Source organism: Hesperophylax consimilis, chromosome 16 (assembly GCF_061612785.1).
Source record: "Hesperophylax consimilis isolate HC1 chromosome 16, BYU_Hcon_1.0, whole genome shotgun sequence".
NCBI classification, from domain to species: domain Eukaryota; kingdom Metazoa; phylum Arthropoda; class Insecta; order Trichoptera; family Limnephilidae; genus Hesperophylax; species Hesperophylax consimilis.
In genome coordinates, this window is record NC_142851.1 from 35,346,571 (window position 1) to 35,363,353 (window position 16,783).

General features: G+C 40.0%; 1 protein-coding gene across 3 annotated transcripts in view; it reads left to right on the forward strand.

Moving 5' to 3' along the window:
• The window catches only part of LOC149417130 (uncharacterized), an 87,086-nt gene that overhangs the window by 63,831 nt on the left and 6,472 nt on the right, over nt 1–16,783 (forward strand). For all 3 annotated transcript variants that reach the window (XM_089641245.1, XM_089641244.1, XM_089641243.1), the window contains 11 exons: nt 242–449; nt 1,172–1,368; nt 2,811–2,992; nt 3,269–3,464; nt 9,405–9,551; nt 9,727–9,933; nt 10,021–10,206; nt 10,870–11,124; nt 12,718–13,038; nt 14,957–15,183; nt 15,854–16,027. In XM_089641245.1, coding sequence (XP_089497371.1) covers nt 242–449; nt 1,172–1,368; nt 2,811–2,992; nt 3,269–3,464; nt 9,405–9,551; nt 9,727–9,933; nt 10,021–10,206; nt 10,870–11,124; nt 12,718–13,038; nt 14,957–15,183; nt 15,854–16,027 — 2,300 coding nt within the window. The remainder of the gene's footprint in view (nt 1–241; nt 450–1,171; nt 1,369–2,810; nt 2,993–3,268; nt 3,465–9,404; nt 9,552–9,726; nt 9,934–10,020; nt 10,207–10,869; nt 11,125–12,717; nt 13,039–14,956; nt 15,184–15,853; nt 16,028–16,783) is intronic.

A 16,783-nucleotide genomic window follows, 5' to 3' on the forward strand; every position in this document is an offset into this window, starting at 1 on the left:
TGACTTTTAAAGGTCAAGTGTACAAAAGAAATTTTGCACACTTGACCTTTAAAACAAGACTGTTTTTATGATATATCGAAAAACCACCCCGTCCCCGCAGAATTTTGATGCTGTTTGGTGAAATTTCTCATACTTAACGTTCTGAATACAAGGAAAATCACTATCAATATGTGATTTAGAAAAACTTTGCGTAAAGCCCGGGACTTAAGATAGTTAAATAATAAAACTATTTTATTTTTAGTGTGCGAGTACCTACGCGATTTCAACGATAAGATGGAGGGCACAGACGATGGCATGAAACTGGCACTTCCCAAGCCAGAGTGCCACACCAATGGTTCTTTCACCTACAAGCAGTGTCTGACTGGGGCATGCTGGTGCGTGGACAGCTTCGGTACTGAAATCCCTTCCACCAGGGCTAATGGAACTGAGGCAGCTGTGGATTGTGCTCTGTAAGTATGCAATGATATTAACATCTTGAAACAACTATAATTTTTTTAATTATTTTATTCAGCCTATCACGAGCCTATGACCTATCACGTCAAAACTAGAAATTCTGCGAAAATATGCAACGATAGTTTAAACTTGTGTCTGACCATTCCATTCATATGGGCGATAGAAATTATTTTTCAGTAACTATTAATTAAAGCGGTCTTGCCAGACTGCCATATCTGGCTGGTATTGTTGACTTTAAGTGACAGAACAAGACACCAATGCATGATGATGTCGTCTCTCATCTTGCATGGCACCTGAAGATTGGAAAACATTTCTATAGGAGAGAGGCTCTTTTGATTACCTCCAGAAGATAGGTGGAAATTTGAGTGGCAATTGGCCAACTTGGTAAATGCCCATCTCATACACGATCCCGCTGAGAGACAGCCTGGGATGACACTGACACCTCGTTAAACTCTAGTGTTCCATCGATAGGATAAGGTGCTCTCACAGCAGCTGTGTCTACATGATGCATAGGTGTAGCCATAAAGAGTCGGCTTGGGGTGAATGCGGTGCACGTTAACTTATGCCCTCTACATACATTCACTGGCGGGATTCAAAAGGTCCACAGGGCGATGCCTGAGGCCCTAGCCTGGCTCACAGTTCTAGATGTCCCCCTCTGACTCCCACACTTTACGAAAGAAGAAGTGATTCAATAACAAGGACCTTGTATTAATTGCAGGTTACGAGAGACCTCCGAGTGTCTGGAGTTGACCTGCCGCTTGGGCTGTGACTATGGGTTCGTTTTCAACGCCGCCACACAGTGCCCGCTCTGCCAATGCCGCAATCCCTGCCAGGACGTTACGTGCGCCGCGGGCCAGGGTTGTCAGATGGTGGATGTGGCCTGCGATAATGACTACTGCCCTCCTGTGCCTGCCTGTGAGTCTAAATTTTACAGTAATTCATTCACACGCTTACCCCCTCCCCCTCTGTATATGAGCCATACATACATATTTATTCGCACGCCCACCTCACCCTCCACAATAATTCAGACCATTTCGATGGCATGGTTCACAAGAGAAACAACACGAATTCGTTTACTACTGCATAGCGCATCGTTCAATCATTAAAGTGCTAAGAAGTAACGTTAGTTTTTCGATATCTCCAAAAATGGTGAAGTTATGGGCTTTCAAAAAGAACTTGGGTAATTTCACACCAGACACGATTCAATACAATTAATTATTGAATGGAAGTGCTGCTGTACCGCCTCGCATGTGTACCGTGATGTCACATGCTTTTCGGTCCTTTTTGATTATTGACTTTTGAAATATCGGCATACAGAGCTCTGGGCCAAAAAGGCCCCTTTCTCTTTCATCACGATTTTAAATATTGGTTGTAGGATAAATAGATTTTATTTTGGTTGAGTTAGAAAATATTTTTGCTAGGTAAGATGGCTGCAATGTGGGAGGATTTAAACTTTACGAAGGATTTCTTTAGGTTTTTTATGAGTCGTTATTATATTTTCATCGTACTGTTCGAGGCAGTTGATGGACGCGTTTTCATGGATGGGAATGCCTGCATAAAATGTTTCCGCGAGACTTAAGATAATGATCTTTAAGGAGGGGAAATTCAGAGTCCCGGTGTAGTTGAGAAACCCTCATCCAATTAGGAGCTCCCAGGGCAATGCGAATGGCTTTATTTTGATACGTTTGTAGTTTTTTTAATTGAGACTCTGAAGCGTGGGCCCAGATAGGGCTTGCATAGGTTAGTTTAGGCCTTATGGTGGATTTATAAATTAGGAGTTTGTTTCTTGAAGATAATTTATTATTTATAGATGTGATGTATGGTAATAAGTTGGATATTCAAGCGACAGATGGCACTAGTCAGAAAGCTTACTCCAGAGTCCGACAGATGTCACTAGTCAGAAAGCTTACTCCAGAGTCCGACAGATGTCACTAGAGTGTAGCAATTGCCTGTGGGATATTATTGTCAGACAACAAGCTTCTAGAAACAGAGAATTACCAACCCTCGGGTAGTGAACAGTGTAGCTAAATCCAGACTTATTAATTGTTACGTAAATACACAATTAACACAATTATCATAGTAAAATAACCTTTTACTTTATCAAAGAGTTCCCAACACAGAAATCTGCAAGTAAAGCAGAGATATAACAATAGATATTGAAGGGAGCTGCGCTTTTCGGTCCGACGCAAACATCAATATTTTGACGGCTTATTTCTTCGGTTTTACCCGTGATTTCAGAAAATTCATAAAGTTCCGGTGCTCAGTGTGCTCTAATTAATATGATACATTTGTAAAATTATGATTTTTTTGTATGGGACAACCTCATTGCACCTTTTGCTGATACTATTTGGTTTTAGGTTTACCTCAGAAAGCTGGCGAATGCCCCTACTTGGTGCCCAGTGAGGGTGCGGGTGCGGGCTCGTGCGACTACGCGTGTCAGTCGGACGCGCAGTGCGGCGGGGAGCACCGCTGCTGTAGTAACGGCTGCGGTACCCACTGTGTGCAACCCATCATGAAGACCGCCTGCCAGCACCAACGGGTAGGTTTTATAATATATGCCGATCTGACAGTGTTATCGTTAATCAAGCTTCTTCTTTATAATTTTTCCAACATGTTCGAATTTATATAGTTCTTGAAAGTTCTCCTTGCGAATGAGCTTTTTGGCATGCAGAGCTTTGGCATAGGCCTTCGTAAAATGTATCTAACTGAGAAGATTCCTCTGATGTTCAACCGGTAGTCTTTTTAAGGTCGGCAGACAAATGCCTAGAATGAGGAAACAGTGCAGTTATAAATATTGACTGATGTGGTTTTCCAGGCGATTGTTCTCCACAAAGCCTCAGATGAGGGTATACCGGGGCGCCAGCTCTACGTGCCTGCCTGCAGGGAGGCGGATGGGGGCTTTGAACTGGTGCAGTGCCACGAGCTCAAGGGAACCTGTTGGTGCGTCGATGAAGCGGGCCAAGAGATCTCAGGCACCAGAACCAGTGGCGACAAGAAACCACAGTGCCAAGGTAATACAGGATATCCGGGGGTCAAGTCCGCCAACTTTGGGGGGGTGATTCTACATGGTAGTACAAGTTAAAAAAAATTAAAAACTTTTTTTCGGGTTATGAACAATGGGTTTCGGGGCAACAATAACATTTGGCTGTCATCAGTTGTTTTGTTTTGCTCTATCTAAAATTAATTTTTTACCATTCTTTTTTGTTTTCTGGCAAAAAAAAAAGTGTAGTGTGTTGTGCCTTGAGGTTTCTTCTCCCTCCTGATCTTCCAGGAGTCACTTTTCGCTGCTGATTTCCAGATATTTATAAACTTTTTTACTTCTGTCATTTTTCATACTATTATTGTAGTTGTTTACTGTTGTGAATAATGGAGGAAGATTTCCCCCCTGGAGCCCCTACAAAGCCCCCAGATCCCTCTCCAGACCCCCCAGACGGGGAAAATGTAGAAATTTCTGACAGTGATTCTGTCATCTTGACTTCTACCAAAAAAAGGAAATTTACTCCTTCTTCCGCAATAAAACTTGACTTGCCTTCGACTTCACTGTCCCACCAGCACTTTCTCAACTTCCTCCAACAAACTTTTATTCTCCTCATTCCCGTGGCCCATTCATAGCATACGCCCAAAAAACTGAGCAAGGAAAAACCATCCACCCTCTTGAATTTGGCAAATTCCTATCAAATAGCAAGAATCTTTCAATCAAATCTGGAGGTGTAAAAGCCGAGGGTCGCTTCCGAATCTCCGTCGAATTCCTCTCAGGGCCAGCTGCCAACAGTTTCATCAAAAATATCTTCATTTCATCTAATTCAAAGTTCAAGGCATATATCCCTACTTTTAATGTCACTCGCATGGGCCTGGTCAGAGGTATCTCGACCGATCTGTCCATCGAAGAAATTCTGTCTTCACTTTCAACCCCCCAACATATTGGCAATCCCATAAAAGCCAGGAGGCTAAATTACAAGGACTCCTCTGAGGGTATAATTACCTGGAAGCCCTCCCAATCTGTTGTTATCACCTTTGAAGGTCAATCTCTTCCCTCCCATATATATTTATTCTTCAACTCATTACCAGTTGAAATGTATACATATCCCACCACTCAATGTTTCAATTGCTGCCGTTTTGGTCATACCAAAGCTGCATGCAGATCTCAACCCAGATGTTTTAAATGTGGAGAAAACCACGCAGCTGACCAATGTCCTTCTTCCTCCTCACCTAAATGTTTTAACTGCTCAGGCTCACATACAGCTATCAACACATCTTGCCCAGAACAATCTCGCCAAAAAAATATTAAAATTTCAATGGCCTCTCAGAACTTGTCTTTTCTGCAGGCTTCTAAATTATTCCCGCCTGTCAAAAAATCATTTGCTGAGGCTTTATCCAGCAACTCCTCATCCAACCCTCTTCCCTCCACTACAACAACTTCTTCTCGTTCAACTAAATTCACATACAAAAACGCTATCTCTAAACCGGCTCCTGGATACGATCAGCAACAACACAACTCACTGCTCTTAAATCCCAATGGTTCACCTCTTTCAAATACCACAAATGGGTGTGCAAATAATTATAATCCGTCCTCAATGAACTCACTAAACTTTCTGAAAAACTCTCCCAAGACAATTCTTCATTTATCCAAACTCTTATTATGCTTCTAATTGACCTTATTTCTTCTCAAACTAATCTACCGTCCAACGCTGCTACTATTATTTCCACATTAAAATCATTTATTCAAAATGGCTCTTCAGGATGTCAGAATACTTCAGTGGAATAGCCGAAGTGCTATTTCTAACAAATCTGATCTCCTTAACCTATTAAATTCCAACTTTATTTCTTTGGCTGCTATCTCGGAGACTTGGTTTACTCCATCCACCCACTTTAATGTGGGAGGGTATTCCTGTCTCCGCGACGATCGCCCGGAAGGTTCGGGCGGCGGTGCTGCCCTTTTTATTAAAAAATCCATATCATTTTCCCCAATAAATAATATCAAACCCCCCAATGCTGACTTCCAAATGGTTGCAGCTAAAATAAAGGACACATCCTTTATTTCAGTCTATCTTCCCCCAACAGCCCACTTCAATAAACAAACTTGGTTGCAAATTGTAAGTCAACTAAGCCCTCCTTTCTTTATATTAGGCGATTTTAATGCCCATTCCTCCGTCTGGGGTTCTGCTTTCTCCGACCGAGATGGTCGAAGTGTGATGGATTTCCTAGATCAATCCAACCTTTTCCTTTTGAATGACGGATCTCCTACTAGGATCTCACGCCCCAGCACAAACCCCAGTGCAGTGGATCTCTCGATATGTTCTACTAGTCTGGCTTCTCTCTCCTCGTGGGTGGTGTCCCCCGACCCTTGCTCCAGTGATCATTTCCCGATCATCATTACTTATCAAACTTCTTTCCAATCGGACAAGTCTCATATTTCGACAAAGATTAAAACGAAACACACCAAATGGGATGAATTTAACTCTCATATGGACAAGTTCCTACTAAATTCACCCGCCACCGATATATTTTCCGTCAAAGATGATTATAATAACTTCAAATCAATGCTCATAACTGCAATAAATAAATCAAATCCTCCCCCTAAAACTAAATCTCTCAAAAAACTCCCTCCAACTCCCTGGTGGGATGAGGAATGTTCCAAAGTAGTAAGAATTCGGAAAGCTAAATCTCTTTCCTATCGTTACAATATGACTATGGAGAACTATCTTATATACAAAAACGCTGAATCCAATGCCAAAAGGGTATTGAGGTCAAAAAAAAGATCCGGGTGGTACAACTTTTGCAGTTCAGTATCTCCAAACACTCCAATTTCGGAAGTTTGGTCTATGATCCGAAGATTTCGATCCTCCTTCAGTTCACCATCTCCTCGAGCGTCCCATTCTAAATGGATAGATGAATTCTTGGACAAAATTGCCCCCCCTTCTGTTCCTAACTTAGATGAAATAACGCCCATCTATAATACTCCCATGTCTAATCATTGGCTAGACTCTCCATTCACCTTAATTGAGCTAAAAAATGGTTTATCAACAGTCAAGGACTCATCTCCAGGCAGAGATGGTATACCTTACAGCATAATCAAAAATAGTAATGATAATGTTCTAAACCACTTCTTAAGCATCTTAAATAAAATCTTCCAGACTGGTATAATGCCTGATGACTGGAGTTCTCAAATAATCATCCCTATTTTAAAAACAAACAAATCTCCAAATTTTGGATCCAACTACAGGCCAATCGCTCTTTCATCTACCCTCAGTAAACTTTATGAAAAATTAATTAAAAACCGATTAGAATTTTTTGTCGAGAGTAAACAGCTTCTCTCTCCATCTCAATTTGGATTTAGGAAAAAAAATCCACTCAGGATAACCTTGCCATCATCAGCACTGATATTAATTTATCAATTTCTAAACAGGAAGTTTGTCTTGCCGTCTTTATAGATATAGAAGGCGCCTTTGACAATGTTTCCATCCCAATCCTGAAAAAAAAACTTCTAAGCCTTGGCCTTCCCCCCATGTTTGTCCAATCAATTATTAATCTATTTCTAGATAGAAAAATTTTCATTGAACTTCCAGATATTTCTCCTCAAAGTAGGTCTATTTGGAAGGGTTTACCACAAGGCGATGTATTGTCCCCCTTACTGTATAATATATACACATATGATATGCATGTCACTATTCCCCCACAAATAAAAATTATCGAGTTCGCAGATGACATAGCTTTCTTCTTATCATCCAAAATCATCCCTCTCGCCGTCAAATATCTTAACGAAGCCATGAATGCCCTTTGCACATGGCTCACGTTACATGGTCTTGAACTTTCAATCCAAAAGACTCAGTGTGTCACCTTCTCAAACCGCCATAAAAACCCCCCCGTTCAAATTTTATTTAAAAATTCTCCAATCTCCAACGCTTCTGAAGTAAAATTTTTGGGAGTAACATTTGATAGGAAACTTAAATGGTCTTCCCATATTAATAATTTAGTTACTAAATGCGAAAAAAATTTAAATATCATCAGATCATTATCTGGCGTTTGGTGGGGAGCTCACCCTACTTGCATTAAGTTGCTTTACAATGCACTTATTCGAAGCCATCTCGACTATGCCTGCCCACTTTTTAGTACCGCCTCAAAAAATGTACTTAATAAATTAGACAAAATTCAATCTAAATCTTTGCGAATAATAACTGGAGCGATGCAATCGTCACCCATCAATTCCCTTCAAGTAGAATGTTCTGATCCTCCTCTTTATTTAAGGCGTCAACTATTTGCTGACAAATTTGTTCTTAAATGTTTAAATTCTAAATGTCATCAGGTTATCCCCAGCGTCTCGTTGTTCATTGACTCAAACCATTCATCTACAATCAGAGCTTCAACTAAACCTATTCCTGACATCTGTAAAAATTTTAAGTCTCTCTCAGAGCTCCACATCATCCAAAATGATCTACTTCCCTTATACAAACTAAAATATAGTCACGTCACCCTATCCCCAACAATAATAGAAGGGATCGGAATCTTTAAAAGTCATTCCAATCTCCCGGCCCGAACTGTCAATAATATGTTCAATGACATTATTTTATCTAAATGGCCCAACTTTTCTCTTTTATTTACTGATGGATCCAAATCTCCCGACTCTCCTAACTGTGGTATAGGTATTAACGTTTACCACAATAATTCTAATGATAGAATATTTCATTCAATTTCAAATCAATTTTCAATATTTTCAGCTGAGTGCATTGCAATAATAGAATCTCTCAAATATATAATCAAAAATAATTTTGAACATTCCCTCGTTCTCTCTGACTCTCTCAGTTCCCTCCAAAAACTTAAATCCAGTCCTCTTCTTCATCCTGATGATCATTTTGTATGCCTTATTCGAGAGATGATAGCATCCATTCAAAGCTCTGGTAAATCTGTAACTCTGATTTGGATTCCTGGACATGTTGGTATCATGGGTAATGATATTGCGGATGCCTTGGCAAAACAAGGAGCGTCCAACCCTGTTGTTACCCTCGTAAACCACATTCCCTTATCTGACATTTTTTCCATCATCAAAGAAAGATCCCGCAATGTTTGGTCAGAGTATTGGCACATTGCTAGTCAATCCAAGGGAGCCTGCTATGCCTCAATACAAAGGACTATTCCATCAAAACCGTGGTTTCAGCAATTCCCTCATTTTTCCAAAAAAGAAATTTCTTCACTCATTCGAATGAGGATCGGTCATTGTTCCGTTCCTTCCCATCTTTTTAAAATTCACGTCCTTGACTCCCCAGAATGTACATTCTGTGGTCTAGAAGTGGGAACTTTAGATCACATATTTTTTGGTTGTCCCTCTCTAAACAAATATCCTCTCTTCTATCAAGCCTTAACTAAAATTGCCTCCCCTCCATTCAACATTTCATCTCTTTTAAGTCTGAACTCGACTCCAATTTTCATTATAATTTTGAAATTTGCCTATTTAAATAAAATTAATATTTAAATTCAACTTTCAATACATCTTTCTCAATAATTTTAAATGATGGCCAAGAACACCCTTGAAGGGTGAAAGCCAGAAATAATGGAAAAAAAAAAAAAAAAAAAACAATGGGTTTCAATTCTTCCTGTTCTCATCATACAAAAACTGAATATGCAATGATGAAGAACTTACTTTGCAGAGGACTGAAGCCACAATATCTGGATGCAAAGTACTGCTGGTTTTACAAGGTAACTCCCCTGCTTTCTGAGCAGGATATGGTCACAACAGAAGAAGCAGTGTTTCTTCAACCCTTTAACATTGTCTACACCTTTAGGTGGTTTTCAATCCCAAAAGTCTCACATGGCTCCTGAGTATTAGTCATAATAGAAAAGTGAGGGTCATCTGTGAATACTTAAAAAGTTAAATCAAGTAAACATTTAAAACGTTTAAAATCATTGTTGTCTGCGTTTAAAGGAAAGGTTTCAAACATTGATGTTTTCGTGCTCAGCTCCATCAACCTGCCCCGCAATGGAATGCTTCAAGGAGTGTGAACACGGGTATGCCCTGGACAACCAAGGATGCAGCACTTGCCGCTGCAGAGACCCGTGCGAAGACATCAAGTGTCCCAATGAGGGGGAGGTCTGCAAGGTTGTCAGTGAGTAGTTTTACATTTAACTTTCAGAACTCCAACATAATTTTATTTACACATTATTATTAAGATTCTTATTATGAACAATATATAATTTCATAATATTACAAAAAATGTATAGAAATAATTTTGACTTTGGTAGAGACTTTCTTTGGTCAAATATAAAGCAAAAACATTTCAGAAGTGGAATGCGTGAGCGACCCTTGCCCGCCCGTGGCACTGTGCGTGGGCTCGGGATCCGAGGGGGCTCCGTCCTGCGGAGGCGCTGACGGTGCTCCGGCCCGGCGCTGCGGCCCCAGTGAGCCCCCGTGCCCCTCATCTCATAAGTGTCACCTACCGCCTCTCACGGCCGCCGGTGACAACCCGCCGGTCTGCTGTCCCAAACCACGTAAGTAAAATAGCAAACGAAGACATAATAAAACTTATTCCGTACCTATATGAAATTTAATGACATACCATTATTTGTTGATTGCAGGTTCTGTTTGCTTCGACCCCAAGGACGAGGGAATGTGCGCGCGTCCCAGCCAGGAGCCGCGCAACTCCACCGTGAGATGGCACTTCAGCCCCGAGAAGAATCAGTGCCTGCAGTTCAAGTATGACGGCTGTTCTGGAAACCACAATAACTTCCAGACCGAACAGCACTGCAACACCGTCTGCCCGGGTAATTTCATATTTTTAGTCCTATTTTACAAGACCCCAAGTATTTGTCTTGTCAAACTATTTTAAGAATTTCTATGAATGCTGAACGCATTATTTGAGAATCCTAAACGGTGAAGCTGCATAGTCAAAAAACAATGTACCTGCTGCTAATGGAAGTTCATCGCTGGAGAAGCCCTTATTTTATATTTGCGTAATCAAGTGGTTAATCTCTAAATAATGTTAAAAAAATGTCGCTATCCGCGTCTGTTTGTGCGCTTAGTTATTCAAAACTACGAAACGGATTTATACTATAGGGTTTGTACTACATTTTCTTCCGAATTTCTTCAGGAAGGTTTATATACATATAATACAGAAAGTAAAGAAAAGTCTCTGAGCAACGCCGAGTACACGTCTTCTAGTATTTTTATAGATCAACATTTTTCAATGTCCTCTTTTACCCTTGCCACCTTCGTTTTCGTGTTTCCTTTGTGGCCACCAACACTTTCCCACTGGATCCCTCGAATGCCTCCCGAGGGGCGTTATCGCTTACTTTGGGAAACACTGTTTTAGACTAAATTAACAATGAAAGTTTTCCATTTGAATTCCATGTTCATGTATATTGATCGTTGGAAGATTTCTTGAATTTATATTATAATGTGGGGTTGTTTGTTTGTTGAATCGGCAGTGCTCAGTCAGTGCGAGCGACTCCGCGAGAAGAATCAGAAGGCGGCCATCCGCTACAAGAAGGAAACGTTCATGCCGCGCTGCCGCCCCGACACGGGCGAGTGGCAGGCCGTGCAGTGCATGGAGCACATCGGCGTGTGCTGGTGTGCCAGCGGGCGCGGGGAGCCGCTTAAGGGCTCGCTGGTGCGCGGTCAGGAGCCAGCCTGCAACTTTAGGCAGGCGAGACGTAGGATGGACTTCGCCAACAATGATGATGGTAACTACTAAATATTATTATGGTCCTACCGATTATTTTAATCTCTCCCTCTTCATTACCTACGCCACTTGGATAGATTTGCTGGCTGCCTGTTTTTTTTTGGGTGAGGTATTACCGGCGCCTTGGCTATTTGGCTCCTTCGTAAGTCAGCGCCTGGAGTGGACTGCTCGAATTGCGTACCGTCTACAACCCGTTTTGGGTGTGAAATAGACCTCGTCCCTGCCTAATCAGACGCCTCCCACACCGGACAAGTGTTCACACAGAGTCGACTGTACCTCCCCCACCGCCGTGTGCGGGCTTGAAGAATGGCAGAGCGAGCTCGGCAACCTTCCTCCCACCCTCCGAATGCCTGACGATCACTTAGTCCCTGTGGTCTTTGGGCACCCCCCCAACCTTCCCACATACTTTTTCTTCAGGGCATAATCAGGTAATCTGGCGGAGGGGCGCGATAGTCGTTCTTTATATACGGACAGACCGATCGCCATGCACATTCTCGATGGGACTGCCAGTGGACGGGTGTAATACTTTCCGGTAAAATTTATATATGTTTAAATGTAGATTCATACAATATAAACATGAATGTATGTAATGTGTTTTCTTTTGTTTTTTCCTTTTTTTTCTCTACAGATGGCCTAGTCTTTAAGCAGGTATTTCGTCCTTTATTATTTTTAGTCTTATTTTATTTTAACTATTCCTGTACATATTTGAATACTGTTAATTGTGTTTTTGTGTATATTGTAGGCATCCTGTAGCCTAACCACTACTCTGGGACATTGGGGGTCTAGATTATTTTAATAATAAATGTCTTGTGAGTCCTTGTGAGAGCCCTGAAGGAGTAACCATCTGTTACTTATACAAGGGCGGGTAAGCGGTGGATAACCTGCAGTGCTCGAATTGCGCCTGCATAGTACAAAAGCTACAGTAAACACTCTCCCTTGTTGATTCACTTTATTCTTGTGGTTAGTTCAGCATGCAGTTCAAGAGAAGAGAGTCGTCATTATGTGTTTTGTGATGCCTTCTGGTTCCACAACTTGATTCCCCAGCTCAGCTATCTGAGCTGTCTTCCTGTCGAGGCGGCACATTAAATTTAACGTATTTGCTCCGTAGATTCGATGTTTCTTCATTCTCTTCACATTTCTTACAGTTGTTATTGGTGCTTTCCACTCCTAATTGCTGCAAGTGTCTCCTAAGGTGGTAGTATTACGTCAAGTTTCTATTATTCTTCTTCGTATGGTGGAAAATAGTTGGTGGAGGTCGAAGTAGAATGCTGAGGTTATTCAGCCAGTCAACGCATCTTGAGTCACTTGGTTCAACCAAGCTGTGCTCAGCACAGACGTGCCTACGGGAAACTAATGAAAGGGACATTTTTCCACGTAAAGTTTCTGTAAAAATTGAATATTTGCCTGGTTTGTAAGGAGTGTAAACCGTTTATCAACACTTTGGTGGACTCCCATTAAGAAAAAAAATATTACTGTTTAAAATGTTATGTTAATACCAGATCAGAATATTCCCATAATTGGGGATTTATTAGTCCCAAATTTGTTTCTTATTGATTAGATACTAAATGTTGTTTTTTTTTATTTTTCTTGCTAGTGTTGGAAGAGCTCGTTCGCCATATGACTGACTACAACTTCATAGATTCCATCGAAGAAACTGATATAGAACCTGTTAGCAGACCAAAAGCCCAAGCAAAGGCGACCCAAAAGTTGACCTTTTTGAAAAGCCGCTGCCTATCGACCCAGGAGAGGTTGGCCGGATCCTCAGCAGCATACGAGGTGACCTGCGACTCCAGCGGAAGGTTCAACCCGACTCAGTGTGAGAGCAGCGCAGGGGACGCCAAGTGCTGGTGCGTGGATGAAGCCGGTAACCAGCTCTCTGGAACTTCGACCTTCTCTAAGGGCGATAGTATTTGCTGTGAGTTTTGATTTTAGTATTGATTATCTTTACACAACATAATAAGCACATACGAACTCCCAAAACATTTGTAAATTTTAGACGGAGGCACAACACATATTCCAAAATCAACGCATATCTTGTTACCGGTGTCAACCGGCGGAAATACATAGCAAAGAAATTACAAATAACCTATTTACATGTACAAATATATTTTTTAAAGTATGTTACCAGTGTCGGACACTGCCTCAGTTATTTTTGCGAAAACTTAAATTTTGCATTATATAGTGTCAAGTGTGGGCAGACTGTGAGAAGAGCCAATTTGTCAAGGAAACAGGATAACAATGAATGTTATGAGTAATTGTTATAAATAATAAGTTTTAGATATATTGTAAAGGAGGCCATTGTCATTGAAATACGTTGTTAGTAGTTTGTAAAGGTTTATTTATTTATTACAAGATAATACATTACAAAATAATAACAAAGTTATAATGTTTTATTCCCAGTGAGTTTACAAAACTCATTTCGTTTATACTAGTATAATTTTTAATAACTAAAATCATATAAAATTAAATATATAATATAATTGGGGAAAAGAAGCCGGTTCTTCAGAATATTTTCGTACCCAGGGGAGGAAGGAAGGGTGATGTCAAAAAATAAAAATTCATTCGGAATCTTTTTCTTTCACGGTGTGTCAGATACATTTTTTATGATGGTTTAAGAGCTTTTCCGCAAAAAAAACATATTGTGGTAAACGTGGGGAACAATAATATTATGATAAGCTGTGCTTTATGATATTTACATTTTTACCACATCATCACACTTCTGCCCATTTAAATGGTTAAATAAATATTCAAAAAAACATCTTCGTATTCCGTGCGTAGTTATGAAAATTATGTTGCACACTATATGTTAGGTTATACTATGTCCTAAGTTAGCAGCGAAACCATTAAAGTATTCTGAGTACTCAGTGATGAGTACTGAGTAAGGTAATGGCGGACTCATTTGCAGATTTTTCATGTTAAAACCAGTCTCGTATTTAGAATGCAACATAAAATTCCCTTTACGAATTCATCTGCTGATGAATTTCGAAAGAAAAGAATATTCCTAGTGTAGTAATAAAATTATAGTTGCAGACTATGGCCGCAAAATTTTAGGAAACCCGTTCATGTTCTGAGTGCAGTTTAGTTAAAGATAGGACTCGCATTCAGATTCACTTTTGGGTTTAAACCAGTTTTGTTTTCACGTGTTCTAGTTGCAGGTTCATCAGCTAACGCATTTTGAAAAGAACAAATTCATGTTCTGAGTGAAATAAAAGTTCTAATTGCAGATCGTAATGCTACAAAAATCGGAAAGAAATCATTTGCGTGTTCTAAGTGAATGTAAAAAAATACTTTCCCGTTATCGATTCAAGTGCCTAACGTATTTCGAAGGAAACCATTCTCTTGTTGCGAGTAAAATTATAAAATTAAAATTTATAAAATTCGGATGTAAAAAGCAGTATTAGCACAAACTCTCATCACACCATTTTAAAACGAGACTGTGATGGTGGCGCTATGTCTATTTTTAGCCAAGTTATTGAAGTTTGAAATTACCCCGAAACAGAAAATACTTTCGTTCATTCGGGAGCAATTGCATCTTTAAAACCGATGCTCCACACCCAGCATCGGATTTTAAAGATGTTACACCCCAAAAGGCTAAAATGTCCCTACGTTGTGACAACCTAACATACATATCCTTATCTTACCTATAGAACCCAACCGTTAAAATCTGTAATATTGGAATCTCAAAATGGGAAGAGCTTCCAATGACACCCATGTTTTTATTTGTTTATTGACATAAAATAAAGTAATCTTTCTAGGAATCCACTTGAATGTTGTGAATTTGATAATAAAAAATGTGTCTAGTGTATTGAATGTTATGCTATTGACTATTCCAGTGCCCACACCGATCGAAGCAGTCCACATAACCCTCGGCTTCTTCGGTGACTTTTCCTCGGAGATCAGCGGCATGATGAAGTCCCAGCTGCTGAGGGACCTTACCAAGCTAGGCGCCATTTTACAGGACAAGCAGATAGAGCTGCTCAAGGAGCCAGGGGTGACCTACATACACTTCACCGTCGTGGGGAACAACAAGGTGGACATTGCGTACCACCTGGAAGAACTGGTAATTGATGACCTCTCTTTGAGCCTACATTTAATTTTAAAATTTCGCCAATTTTTTTTTTTCACTGCCATTGCTGACCTTCAATACTTCGGTCCTCCCTCTTGCCCCTGAGACTACAGTAGGGTTATGGTCAAACTATGTATTTTTCCGTTCTTATTACATCCGCTCTCTATCCGTTATACTGCAACACCCACAGTTGATGTCAGCTCGGTGAGAACGGTGGTTCATTTCATTGACTCTTTCTTGTCGAGACCAAGAATCTGTTTTCCTCCTTCATCAAATATTAGCCTTTTCAAGAGCATTAGCAAATTCTCCCCACAACTCCCTTCTGAACTCTATAAACTTCCAGAGAATCCCAGATGACAAATAGTTGCCTCAATTGTTCAAGGTACAAATACTGGAGTTCTTGTGAGATGCCATATTATAAAATATTTGGGAAAATGTGTAAATTGAAATCTTTTTACTGTTAAATAATGCACTAAATCCCTTTTAATTACCAGTTCAACTCCTTTTATAATATTAAAGCACAACGACGCTTTGGTCACAAGCCGTTTGAAATGGTTGCTATCGTATTAAAGTCACATCTGTTGACCATATATTTTACATATATACATTTAAAATTAAACGGAAACCTATTTCCACAAATAACTTGGTGTTTACTTGAATACAGGTGAAGCAGGAGGAGCTCTCGCTGAGTAAAGAGCTGGTGCAAGGTGGGGTCACCATGGTGGCTGACATCAGGAAGTCCACCTTCCACCACAAGCTGGGAGCCATGAAGACCAAGAGCATGGCCGACAACAAGATCATTGCCCTTCAGCATCGGGAGATCCTCTCTGAATCTACGGTGAGTTTTCATCTAAACTCGCTAAATGTACACAAGTATCTTCAAAGATACAGTAGAATCAAAAATCCATTAAAACTAATATTATAACTCCACGATTGAAATGCGACCATTTTATTATCTATCTTAGTGGCGATGACGTCACCGAGGGCAAAAAACAAATCACTAATGGTTAGTTTAATCTTCATACAACAGATGTGAGCACAATAATTGATATTCTACTTCCCCATACCAAGAAGCACATCGCATCGAGCCAATAAATCATTAACCATTCAAAGGGGGAAAATAAATTAGTGTATGAAATCAATTATGGCTGTAATAATGTAATCGGGCTTTCCCATCGAACAATTAGCCATTTTGACGGCATCATTCAGTTTCCAAAAAGTATATTATTATTTCCATTTGAAACACCCCAGCTGCACTAATAATAATTTTTTTTATATATTCAATAATATTATTATTGGGTTTATAAAAACAGTTTACTTTTAAACAAGTTCTGCTGTGTAATTATTATTGCGCGTGACAGCTGTTTCGCCCTCTGAAGGCATTATCAAACTATGGGTAGCCCACTTACAGACGAGTTATTTATATTATTTGTAGATAGGTATTTTAATTTCAATTACTGAGTCCTTAATTGATTTCTGAGTAAAATGTTAGAAATTATTAATGGTTATTACCCCAGTAAATTTTCCCCAACTACTGTAATGTTTAAATTTGACTGAATGTCTTTATGTTAGGTATTCCAAAACGATGACTCAT